The sequence below is a fragment of the Pecten maximus genome, chromosome 11 (assembly GCF_902652985.1).
Source record: "Pecten maximus chromosome 11, xPecMax1.1, whole genome shotgun sequence".
Classification (NCBI taxonomy): Eukaryota; Metazoa; Mollusca; class Bivalvia; order Pectinida; family Pectinidae; genus Pecten; species Pecten maximus.
This window is the reverse complement of record NC_047025.1, coordinates 15485064-15498951: the sequence shown is the minus strand read 5'-3', so window position 1 is coordinate 15498951 and position 13888 is coordinate 15485064. Positions and strand designations below refer to the sequence as shown.

Here is a 13888-nt window from a genome sequence, read left to right as displayed (position 1 = left end):
TTATTTCACACTGGTTCCATTTGGTTCTATTGCCATCTAAATGACAGGATTTAGAAATATTTTTGAGTTGAAAATATCTCTTGATTTGTAACGGTATAACAAAATGGTTAAAATTATAAATAACAAAGCTGAGGAATATATCAGGTTTATGGTTTCCCTTGACAATGCCCATTTTCCCTCAACTTCAGGAAACAGATCCGATCTCATGAATCCAGAAAATTGCTATATATCCCTCTACTTTAACTGTATACTATAACCCTCCTATCTACAAATGTAACATGCTGTGTAATCTTAAACTCCTTTAGTAGATTAATGACAAAACATTCCCAAACAGAGAATTCATTAAAAAAAAAAGTTTTCTATTCTTCCAATATTGTCCTGCAACAATCCATGTTATTGTTTATATAATGTACCAACAAGTCATATGTACAAAAATAATGACATGTTTAGTAGAACACGAAAGCTATAATGGTAAATGTATTTGAAAACCATTACTTAACTCATTTCTGTAAAGAGTTTCCTACAGCAACACATGATATTTCAGTCTCAGATGTATGTTTATCAGTAATAGGGAAAGCTTATGTGTATATTGTATTGTCATTTACAACTTATAGTATATTCCAAATACCTATATTCTGTGATTTACATTGAGTGATTTAGGAGGCTTTTAGCCCACTCTTGCTTATAGGTACTTAATCATACGGAGAATTCAGTCCTCCCTCTCCACAGTGCATTGATGAGACCCATTACTTTTACCCAGCAGTATTGATTATTCTGTTTTCTTTTCAAATCTTTTTAATTCTGTTATATTCTGAGGTCTCCTTAACTAAATAAAAGTACAACTGAAAGTTCATGTGGGTTAAAAGAAAATAAATCTACCTCATTAATACAATACCACCAGTACTGTACAAGCTTCAGTCAGTTTTCTTTTTGAATGAGCTCTTTAAAACATGTTAACTTTACTAGGGAAAAGTTATAAAGCATGATTTAATGTCCATAATAAAATGCAGTGTAATTCTAATATCAAGCCACTTACTGTCAAAAGAAATTAAGGTGGTAAAATATGTTTGACAATAAGTTTTCCTCCTTAGGTGAGGAACATATTAATTTAGCAGCATGAACCTACCCAGTATAATATTAGTTGTTACCAATCATAAATATCTTAAGTGATGTTTAAAATGTTGGGAGTTAAAGAATTTCTTTTGATTTCATATGAGTCAACTTTTTTGTTTTCCAAATCTGGGGTTTCAAAATATACTGTCAGCTGAAAACATTCAGTTTGCAACAGTTGAACACCTGACCATTTTAATGAACTTGCTCACAGTCAAACTTTAACTTAGGTTCAATGAGTTGCAATTTTTAAATTTGTAAATAGTCAGTTTCATCAGTTGTTGAAGGAGAATGTGAAATCCTAGCAGGGATTTTCTCAAAAATGATAGTGATGAAAAAGACTTGAGGAGAAATAAGGCCAACATACCACTCTCCAGGTGAGGTCCTGGTTCCAGAAACTAGCTGCCTCCTCTAAACTGAACAGAGTTCCCCCTACAGGGGCCCCAAATGCTGCTGACACCCCTGATGCTGCCCCACCCGCAACAAAATCACGAATCTCATGGTCGTCACGGAACCCATCATATACCTGAAATACAAATGAGTAAAAATTGTGGTCAGTATTGATCAAACTTTGAGAATGCCCTTGTGTAGGTGTACACTGAATTTGATGGAAACTGAATTTTGGTGCTGATTTTGCTGTTAACAAGTCAGAATCAGAATGCTTGTTTCAATTGAATGGTATAACTGGTATAATTCTCTGTTGTTTTTCAGACAAATATGCCATGATATATGTACATACCTGAAATTCAGATTTTTATGGTAGTTGATGCACAATATTATTTTGATGCTAGATTATTATACACAAAAATTTCATAGTCAACTGTGTTCTAATATAAACATCTTTTTAGTGCCATGTCAATGTTGTTCACACATTCATAAGATTCTGGCTGTACCATATTTATCCAGAAATAAGTCTCTGCTCACAAATAAGCCCCCTTCATCATTTTTGCAGGATCATCATTTTTAAAATAGCAAGCTCAAGATGGTTCACAAATAAGCCCAGTATCCAAACTTTAATTCTAAATTTTACACTCAGGGAGGGGGCTTATTTGAGGATAAATATGATAGTTCAAAATACATGGTACTGTAAGGTCCGTTACTAATCTGTACACAGTATACTAATTAAATGTTAACAGAGTCAATTACATACCGAGCACCTCTTCCTGCCAAAAAAATTGATACGCCCCTTCCCCAACCCTGCAGCAATGATTCCTCCGGAGTGAGCCATGGGACCCTCCTACAACCGACACAAACATAAAATATAATCATCATGACGTCCTTTAGATCTAATCTTCAATGGCATACATATCAACTACACAAGTGTCTGTCATTTTAATTCCATTCTGAAATAATTATCAATTTTTTTACGAGACGACTGATACAGGTAAGTCTGTTGTCTCATCCTTTTGTACAATTTTTGCTCAATAGAATTTATTGAAATGAAATTATCAATGTTCTAGACAGTAGTATTAGATTCTGTTCCTCGTCTTATCTGACAGGAGACCTTCTGAATCCAGGCTGCTACCTACTGACATATTCTCTTTTGGAAATGTAATTTTTAAATTGAATTTCCTAAATCTCGAAATGTGAGATAAATTGGTGGATGACAAATGAATGATAGCCCTGATAGGTGTTACTACACACAAATTTTTCTTGTGGACCGTTACTCTTGAGCCACACAAATAAAATCATTGTGTCAGTTAATAAATGGAAATCTTAAAGGAAAAAAATTCTTTTGAAATATTTGAAGATTTTAGAGACAATCTAATTTTAAAACTAGATGTCAAGTGTGATATTCTATAAGTAAATTTCACATGAGGCAGTCATCCCCTTAAAAAAAAAGGTAAACAAACACTTGAATGGATCAATGCGAATCCATCTTTATCCTAACTGAACATACAATTAGATATAAATAAATATACAGAGGAGCCCACTTATTTGCATATCGGTTATTTGAATATCCCGCTTAGTTGCATAAAATTCTCAGGTCCCGATTTTTTTCTTCTTTATCTTTGTATTTTAATCCCGTGTATTTGCATCGACTAAAACACCGACTCCCGCTTATATGCATATAAAAATTCCAAAAAATCGAAAAATTTTGATTGATTTCAGGGTATTTTTGTGATTTTCCCGTAATAAAAGTTTTTAGAAAAGTGTTTTAGCTTACACATTGATTCGACACGATGTACAACGTTATCTAATCATTGGTTCCCACTTCGTCAAAACAGGTTATGTTCGATGCATCGATATCGACATTTAGTTATTATCCAGACCATATCAGTAGCATTGTGAAGAAGAATTACTGAATAAAATATTTATATGCCTCATCTTTTGATGAGATTTGTTTATTTATTATAGCATCGATCCAAACGATGAAGTATATGCAAATATTTGTACATTTACAAAGAATAACAAACCCATTTATTTCGTATTTACTCTTATATTTTAAATAATGTTTTTTTATTATATTTTTAATGCAAATAACGTAAACAATCATATAGCACCTACCTGACGATCTACATAGTGTATAAGAGGGGCCAAAACCCAACTCCGCCTATACGAATACTCCGGTTATTTGCATATTTTGTCATGGAAAAAGGGCTATGCAAATAAGCGGGTTGCTCTGTATATGATAATGTGTTTCATCAATTTATGTTGAGAATAATACCTCTACCGGTGTCCGGTTTTATAGTCATTTAATTATTGGACGAATAACTGCTGAAGTGTAAACCCTATAAATCTGGATTCAGGCACTGCCTTCTAAATCAGTTCTTATTTAATAGACATCTTGTATAAAGACATAGAGGTTCCCCTACAAGTGACGGTTGTTTATCATGTTAGATAATTTTCAAATTTAGAAAAGACCTTAGCTTTAGCGAGTGTCTTTACCAAATTTGAAAATTAACTAATGAGAGTTAGATAAACATGATAAACAACTGTCACTCGTTGGGGAAGATTTTTATCCCATAACTTCTCTACCTACAAATGTCTAGTTCAAATTCTCCCAACATAAAAACTAAATTCTGGAAACCAAATCATTAAGCGACAAAATATAGTATGTAATAAAGGAACGTTTATTATCTATTCTAGTTGCACAATTGTTATCATCTGTATTACATTTGTAAATTATTTAAGTTTTACAAAATGAAATATTAGTTTGACAATCATTTTGTTTGTGTGTTTTGTTTATAGAACACTATACTTGTTAAAATAACTCTGATCAAATATCCAAAGATGACACCACGAGGTCGAACATCACAGCTGATTATTAGACTAATTTCCAGTATACTGTCAGATTTAACTATAGGTCCTTTCTCGGATTTCTCAGGTATGCTATTATTGGTTATGGTGATGTTAAATGTTCAACCAGAGGTTTATTCATTCAAGAAACCATGCATTTAAACAAATATTTTGGAAACCGAGCTGTGTTTACATGAAATCTCTTATCAGTTTATGGACACAAGACAAGTGTTTAAATATGGATTTTTACATTTCAGTATTTGGGATATAAATTTGTAATAAAACTCAATGATAAGAAAGTGTTTATTTATTATTTTTTATCTTCTGTTTATACAATATTTTACCAATTCCGAATGACAACGACCTAGATAGCACTATACCAGGGAAAAGGGAAGCTTGAGGCTTAGGCCTACGATAGATGCTGTGGCCGCTTCTTTCAAATGAATACGATACGGGGTCAGCGATTTAACCATTTTGTAAAAATACGATACGGGATCAGCAATTTAACCATTTTGTTGTACATTTGTTATTTGGTTTGATAATTCATTCATATATATCGGGGTCCACTGCATATCGAAAATCAGGGAAGAGGCGGGGATGTCAGTTTTTGGTTTGCCATATGATCTCGCTTCCGTGCTTTTTTGTGGGACTGAAAGCCCAGATTAATTGACCTTTCTATGAAGACACCCCTCTCACCCAGTTATACCAATGTCGACCCCCGGCCACTCCACAAAACATGTCCATGTTATCTTTTGAAGACAGATGACAAAAAGAATAAGTGAGAGTAGTAAATGTAGTCAGTGGACAAAGGCCAGAGGATAGCCAATCAGAATTGTTGGACGTCACAAATGACCAATCAGATGCTTTGAAAACTTACAACCTTACACAAATTACAGGTATAGAGTATTCATCTAATGAGAGTTTCCTCGACGACAGACCAAGGCTATATCTACTCGTTTCAATTATGAATAATAACTCATGTATAGCTACCTTCAAATTAAAGCTAACATAGAAACTAAAAGTCTTTAGGTTCTTGACATCCAGTTTGTTTTAAATACATGCTGATCAAAAACCATTAAAAAAGTGAAAAGCACTGCAAGCATAGAGAAGCTGTGAATCAGTTTAACTGTTAGTGGTCAAGCTGGGTATGATAAGAGATTCATAAACATTCTTAAATGTACTATTGAAAGAGTATTGATAAAATTGAGAAAAAATTTCCATTAGCTAATATTGTTCCTTAGTTTTGGCAATGCTTGATTGAGGAAAATGAATAGTAACAAGATATCTTTGAGTTAATTATAAGAAATGCCTGTGAACTATGGTGATCAGGAAACTCCATATCTGGAGACCTACTGCTGGGCTGTATCACAAAGTTAGAAAAGGTACTACGAGGTAGGGGGACATATTTTAGGGGTAAAGATGTGAGCTCTAGATGTATGGCATAAGTTACGATATAGACAACATATAGACACATTAATCCTCAGGAAGCAATGCATAGATTATATAACATGCTCTGATATCTGGACAGGTCAGGTATTCAGCTTATAGGGTAATGAATAAAGCTAGTGCTTAAATTACTGGATAGAAAGTTCAGGCTCCGTCACATTTGCTGCTGTGGCTGTTAGATCTAAAATATGTATATGGCCACTGTAGCATTCCAACAGTCACATACTATAATGGCCACATAGGTTATCATCACCACAAGGTATATTTTGATATTGGAATGACTACAGCTACGACCTGTAAATTATAGGATAGCTTGTAAAATGACCCTGCCGACACCACTGATCATGCATCTTTAATGGATCTAACTTCATAATTAATGCCTCTGTATCCTACCCATAGAGCAAATGTGACCGAGGTATTATTAGCGACATGCATATACTAATATATTTGGGAAGTCTGTTAGGCAATGTGCTGATATTTCTGGGAAGCAGGTTAGGCAAAGTTTTTATATTTCTGGGTAGAAATTTAAGCAACATGCTAACATTTCTTAGCAGCAGATGAAGAATAGCAGTGCTAGTATTTTTGGATAGCAGGGGAGGTAAATCATTGATGTTTCTAGGAAACGGTCAGGTTCAAAAGAATAGATCTTCTGTATGGATTTGAATGAATCTGAAGTTATAGTAGGGGTGAAACTGGGCATGGTCAAGTAGAAAAGAGCTGTTACATTTGTATTATAGAATGCAGTATGTTTCTTTTCAAATTAAGTCCATGGAAGGAAAACGGTATACGTATTGAACTTGAGAATGACCAATGATCATAGTGATATTGTGAACAAAGATTAAATATCTCACCTAGAATGTATGAAGGCCAGGAAAGTGGGGTAAATATTGTTGACAAGAACAGATATAGGTGGGAAAGATTGGATGAGGGTTGCAAGATGGGAGATGAGTGGGCAGGGCAATGACTGAAGGGAGCGATGGGGGTGACAGGGCAGGGTAAGAACTGAAGGGGATGGAGGCAATTGGTTTGGTTTGGTTTATTTTGTTTAACGTCCTATTAACAGCTAAGGTCATTTAAGGACGGCCTCCCGTGCGTGCGACATGACTGCGTGTGGCGAGTGCGTATGTGTGTTTTGGGAGGCTGCGGTATGTTCGTGTTAAGTCTCCTTGTGATAGGCCGGAACTTTTGCCGATTTATTGTGCTAACTCACTGAAACATACTGCTGAAGACACCCAGAAGCACACCCCACCCGGTCACATTATACTGACAACGGGCGAACCAGTCGTCCCACTCCTAATATGCTGAGTGGGTAGGGTAAGGACTGAAGGGATGGAGGCGAGTGGGCAGGGTAAGGACTAAAGGGGATGGAGGCGAGTGGGTAGGGTAAGAACTGTAGGGAATGGAGGGGAGTGGGTAGGGTAAGAACTGTAGGGAATGGAGGCGAGTGGGTAGGGTAGGGACTGAACGGGATGGAGGCGAGTGGGTAGGGTAAGGACTGTAGGGAATGGAGGGGAGTGGGTAAGGTAAGGACTAAAGGGGATGGAGGCGAGTGGGCAGGGTAAGGGCTAAAGGGGATGGAGGCCAGTGGGTTGGGTAAGGACTAAAGGGAATGGAGGCGAGTGGGCAGGGTAAGGACTGAAGGGGATGGAGGCGAGTGGGTAGGGTAAGGACTGAAGGGATGGAGGCGAGTGGGCAGGGTAAGGACTAAAGGGAATGGAGGCGAGTGGGTAGGGTAAGGACTGAAGGGGATGGAGGCGAGTGGGTAGGGTAAGGACTAAAGGGGATGGAGGCGAGTGGGCAGGGTAAGGACTAAAGGGGATGGAGGGGAGTGGGGAGACTGAATGGGGGTGAAGAAATGAGAGGGCAGGGCGATGATTGAAGCATTGGGATGGAGGTGAGTTGGCATTAAAAAGGCCAAGTAGACAGAGAGGTGAGAGGGCAGAGTAATGACTGAAGGGGCTGGAGGTGAGTGGGCAGGTGAATGACTGAAGGGGCTGGAGGCAAGAGGGCAGGACTAGGACTGAAGGGAGCTGGAGGTGAGTGGGTAGGGTCATGCTGGGTTAGTAGTTACCTTCCCACATGCAAGGCCACCAAGTATAGAGAGTACCACTCCTACGGTTTTGGACACAAATGCGCGTAAGGACAGCAGACCTGGGATTTTCACACCGTTCAGGTACGACTTGATGTAGGGTATCCCACTCCCTGCTGCCATTGGCTGCAAACAAAAAATATAAAAATTTTAAAAATAACATCTTATAATAAATCAGATTCAGTAGCATATACAAGTATTAACATCAAAAATTTGATGCAATTATTTACATCACTTATAACTTACAAAATAATGACATTACTCCATTTACACCCATGGGAAATCACAATGGGTATGCATAAAATTATCAACAAAGGGCCATAACTCTTGAGGTACCGGCCTGACTTAAGTAATCATAAATGAAACATCCAAAGAGACAACTTATCTACATAGTGACAGTACCCCGACAAAATGAATAAAGGGCCATAACTCTGTAGCAGGGTACAGACCTGACTTCAGTTTACATCACTGTGGCATCATAAGAGGTAACTACATACAGAAATTGTACATACATGTAAGTGGCAGTTTCCCGACCAAAATGGTAAACAAAAGGTCACAACAATTGAATTATATATAGAAGGAAAACAACCTGATTTCAAAATGTCACCAAAATTCATTCCAAAATGTAATAATTCATTCAAAATATGACAAGCCCAGGTTTTTGGTTTGGTTTATTTTATTTAACGTCCTATTAACATCTAAGGTCATTTAAGGACGGCCTCCCGTGCGTGCGACATGCATGTGTGTGGTGAGTGCGTATGTGTGTTTTGGGAGGCTGCGGTATGTTCGTGTTAAGTCTCCTTGTGATAGGCCGGAACTTTTGCTGATTTATAGTGATGGAGTTAACAAGATATATAATACTCAAAATGAAGTAAAAAACTGACTATTGACTGATGGTGGACTCAGGGTGAACGCAACACTGCCTTTCAGAAATATTAGGGAACTTATAAATGTATAATTGTGTTTAATTAAACTTGATACTAAATACTACCTACCTGCAAAAATGTGACAAGACCAGCCCCTGCCAGGCTGATCACTAAGTTGATGGCCATCCATATTAGAATTGGCTGGTACAGGCAGCTGTGATTGGCACAATGGTCAAAATCTGGAGGTCCTTGTCAAGGTCATTAAAAGGTCTGAACACTAAAACTATCTTGAGAATCAATAATAATGTAAGAGATAAAGTAATCTTTATTTGAACTTAATGTAAGAGATTAATAGAATCTATCACGGGTCTGTTCCGTGGACAGGGATATCTCAACCCAAGTGTAAGAGTTTGGCCAGTTGGCACGAGGCTTGTCGAGTGCTGGCCAGCCAAACTCTTACACAAGGGTGGAATGAGATATCCTTGTTCGCGGAACAGACCCAGGATTGATTATTTTTCTCACATACTTGCAACCAAACGTAAGTTTTTATGAAAGTTTTTCATCGCGCCATCTTCAATGCTCCTTGGAATGTGCGTCAAAATTGATGACGTCATCATTTACGACTTGGTTACTTAACGTAAAATGATGACGTTACGTTATTGTGAGCAGCGTCATATAGCGTGTGACGGCTGTCTTTACCCACCCTGTGTAAGATCGATTTATCTTTTCCCTAGCAACCGCCGGATAACCCTGTGAATTATGGGAGAAAAAGTGATCTTTATTTTAACTTAATGTATAACAAACTGTAATAATAACAAATAAACCAGATCTGATAAATATACCAATACCAGAACAAAGCCACAGTTCAAATATCCTGTCAAAACAGGACACACTAATGCCACCCACTTCTTTGAGGTGTTTCAATATCAAAAATTCTATATAGATGTTAACGTTGTTTTATATACAAGATTCAACTTAATTGGTACATGTAAAACAATTTATCCTGTGAGTTATGTATAATAGTAAATATCTTTTGATTACTGAAGAATTAAAAATCCAGCAATCAAATGTGACACCTTTTACCATCAAAGAAAATAAGGCCTGGTGTTGGTTTGATTTTTAACATTGATTATTCTATCTTTAAGCACTGCTTCATAAACAAAGCTCTCCCTAGCTCTCCATGGCTGAAAATAGAAAGGCAAACCTAGAGTATTACATCAGCAATTGTTTTATAAGAGAAACTCTTGTCTATCTTTACAGGAACTGAGTACATGGACAGAAAGGGGAGGGGGGGGACAACAAGATGACAGACATAACAAATATACTGGCAGACATCAACAGAAAACAGTCACGGACAGAAAACAGACACGTATGTCTGTCATAGTTCCTCAATTAGAAATGTTATCCAGAAGCTAATTACATTCCGTACTCATGATAACCAGGACAAACCCCTCAAACTATTACCACACTTGCCATTTCAATATTTATCTTTTTGTGAAGGAAGATGCGCATTTCTGTAAATTTTTAAAATAAGTGGAAACAGTTAAAGAAGTTATACATGCATTGGTTAGGTGTATTGAACAGAGCTCAATATTTTTAGAATCCCTCAACATTTGGGATTAAATCCAGGACAAACGCTCTACTGAAAAAGCTAACGTCTCTGCAGCTAATTATATTATACCCATAAGTATGTGTATATGGAGACTTTAATAAAACACTGTGCTTTTCTTTGAATTGTCAGGGTAAAATGTTTTCTACAAGCCAGTCTACATTTCTGATGTGTAGTCTACTACTAGGGGTATCATAATTAGGGTTAGCACAATAAAGTCAAGGATACATTCTTGTATAAGTTCAAACTTCTTGTGAGCAAGGTTTTCCACGATGACATGGATGGCAGCGGCTAGCAGTGCCGTACCGATACCCACCAGGAACATCACCATCCACTTGCTGATCCATCGTAAGGTCACAGACTTCTGTAAACATCAACAGACTTCATCAACAACAATAACAACCACCATCACCATATTATGTTCAGGTAAAGTGTCTCCCATTTTCCTAATGAAGGTCTTTGTAAGTTACCTTCAAGTTTACTTCTGTTTGCTTCTTCATTTGAGGACAATTTATAGGTCATTAAAGGAGATAAAAGAGAAGAGTACAGAATGCCTTACTAGATAAGGTTAGAGAGAATTTTGCTTTAGTCTAGTGGTGTGATGTCCACTCTGAGAGAAGGGAGAAGTAATACTAGTTCTAGGCTCAGCAGGATTATCTCATTACTCCTTCCTATTATTTCCTACAGGTGTGGTGCTATTTACCACTCCAAGTGTAAGCTAGTAGGAGATCGAGAGGCTTCCTTGGAGCTAAGCACCAGGGTCATGGTTGTTTTCGGAGTGAAGACTTTGTGAAGGAGGAAGTAGTGTAAAAGTGGATATAATAAGGTCACCATACTAGCTCAGGCTAATGAGAATTTCCCTTTAGCCTAGTAGTAAAATGTTTGCCTTGAGAGCAAGCGTTCACTAAGTCAAGTCCCCGAGTAGGCAGGATATTTTTCACTACTCCTTCCTATTACTGATTTGGTAGCCATTGACCACTCAAGTGTAAGCTAGTAGGAGATTGAGTGGCTTCCTAGGAGCTGAAGAACCAGGGCTGTAGTTGTTTTCGGGGCAAAGACTTTGTGAAGGAGGAAGTAGTGTAAAAGTGAAAAGATTAAGGTCACTGAGCACTAGCTCAGGGTAGTGGTAATTTCTCCTTAGCTTTGTTGTTTGAGATCTCTTTTGAGAGAGAAAAATGTCCCTGCTTTTATCATCAAAAGGTCACGGTTTCAATAATATCAAAGGTCATGGTATCAAAAGTATTAAAGGTCATGGTATCAATCATATCAAAGGACATGATATTAATAGTATCAAAGGTCATGGTATCAATGGTATCAAAGGTCATGGTATCAATAGTATCAAAGGTCATGGTATCAATAGTATCAAGGGTCATGGTATCAATAGTATCAAAGGTCATGGTATCAATGGTATCAAAGGTCATGGTATCAAAGGTCATGGTATCAATAGTATCAAAGGTCATGGTATCAATAGTATCAAGGGTCATGGTATCAATAGTATCAAAGGTCATGGTATCAATGGTATCAAAGGTCATGGTATCAAAGGTCATGGTATCAAAGGTCATGGTATCAATAGTATCAAAGGTCATGGTATCAATAGTATCAAAGGTCATGGTATCAATGGTATCAAAGGTCATGGTATCAATGGTACCAAAGGTCATGGTATTATCAATGGTATCAAAGGTCATGGTATCAATAGTATCAAAGGTCATGGTATTATCAATGGTATCAAAGGTCATGGTATCAATAGTGTCAAAGGTCATGGTATTATCAATGGTATCAAAGGTCATGGTATCATTGGTATCAAATGTCATGGTATCAAAAGTATCAAAGGTCATAGTATCATTGGTATCAAAGGTCATGGTATCAACAGTATTAAAGGTCATGGTTTCAAAGGTCATGGTATCAATGGTCATGAATCAAATCATAGTGGTGGAGACATGTTGCATTTGTGAAAAGGAAGCTGATGTATTAAATACAGTTCTGTGTATAACTCTTTGCTACTGTATATTAGTAATAGAGTTTTCCTCTGCACAGCCTACCACAACAACTTGTGTCAGTGACCTTGACAATGACATTGACTTACAGACACAAACCATAACAGTTGAGTATTGAAAGGTGTCATTTTGATATCCACAAATCATTAACTACACTTTATAAGACTATCAAGTCCTACATCTCCTGCCTTTGCCATGAACTCACAATTATATTTTCCCATGTGATATCAAAGTTGGTGTTATTAAATTTGATTGCGTTGATTTAGCGTTTTAATGTGACATTAAAAGCCAATGAGGGACCTTTAATTTCACACAGATCAAAGCACCAGTGTGGTAATCAATATTACTTACCTTAGACTTGTACTTGTCCCGTTCCTTCAGGTAGACATAGTTCTCACAGGTGTCGTAGTTCAAACTCTACCAAACAAAGATAATCCTCTTAATAACACACCTGTATTTTCATTATCCATAATTCATGACTCTAATAAACAACAATATTTTCATGTTTTATAATCCAGTTAACTGCTTAAATCATATCAAATATCCATGTGTCATAGTTTAGACATCAACAAACTTCAGTAGATATTCCGAAGTTGTAGGTCAGATTGACTATATGAAGCTGAAGAATGGTTCATAGGGGTTCTGAGGGATGCCAAACACTATGGTAACACTTTCAAAAAGTATCATCAAGTCCTACAGTAATATATTACAAAACATATCTTCCTAAATGCCAACAAATATAGAGGATATTAAATGGTTTGCTGTTTAATACAAACATATTTCATGAGTTTGGCCGTTTTTTTAATTTCTTTTCTTATACATATTTTCACAAGTGCATAGTGCATGGGACTGGACTAATAATGAGAAATACATCACTGTTTCAATATTACATTGAAGCAGAATATTGACTGGATTAGTTCATATAGGTTTTTTTTTTAATAAAATGTCAAAGATATTCTAAAGTTGAGTTAATTTGCGTATATATATATACAGCATGTATAGTAGGATCAATTTCACTCAGGCAGTTGAGTAGCATTATGCAATATGGCTGTTTTGTGCTAACGTTGAAATCCTTTTCTATAATGCTGTTTTGTGCTAACATTGAAATCCTTTTCTATGGCTTATAAAGTGTTACAACAGACATTCACATTATAAAATGATTTACTGATACATCCTTGAATCGTGACAAGGATTATTGACATATTCAAGGGGCTTTGAATACTAATTTAAAATCGATACAAATTTAAAACTGCAATGAAAGAACAAATAAAAAATCTATTTAGCTGGTACCTCCACACACCTTCCACACACCTTCCCTTATTCAGCATTGAAAGAAAAATAAACAACAACTAAGTGTTTGAGAGCGCTGTGCCTTAAGGTACGTCATAAAGGGCCTTGCCCCAACCCTGATAGTGGGCTCAAACCATGATACAATATTTACATAGCTACATAATTTAATCTTGACGTTTATCTTTTAATCTCAAACAATTCTGTTCTTTCTTTGCATTGTAAAATTGACCAATGCATTATATAA

The 13888-nt window shown here is 36.7% G+C and overlaps 1 protein-coding gene across 2 annotated transcripts in view; it reads right to left on the bottom strand.

Moving 5' to 3' along the window:
• Positions 1–13888, bottom strand: part of LOC117338165 (H(+)/Cl(-) exchange transporter 7-like) — a 94872-nt gene that overhangs the window by 36479 nt on the left and 44505 nt on the right. For both annotated transcript variants that reach the window (XM_033899387.1, XM_033899388.1), the window contains exons 4-9: positions 12706–12771; positions 10589–10724; positions 8881–8990; positions 7868–8011; positions 2261–2347; positions 1478–1636 (exon numbers count right to left, since the gene is read on the bottom strand). In XM_033899387.1, coding sequence (XP_033755278.1) covers positions 1478–1636; positions 2261–2347; positions 7868–8011; positions 8881–8990; positions 10589–10724; positions 12706–12771 — 702 coding nt within the window. The remainder of the gene's footprint in view (positions 1–1477; positions 1637–2260; positions 2348–7867; positions 8012–8880; positions 8991–10588; positions 10725–12705; positions 12772–13888) is intronic.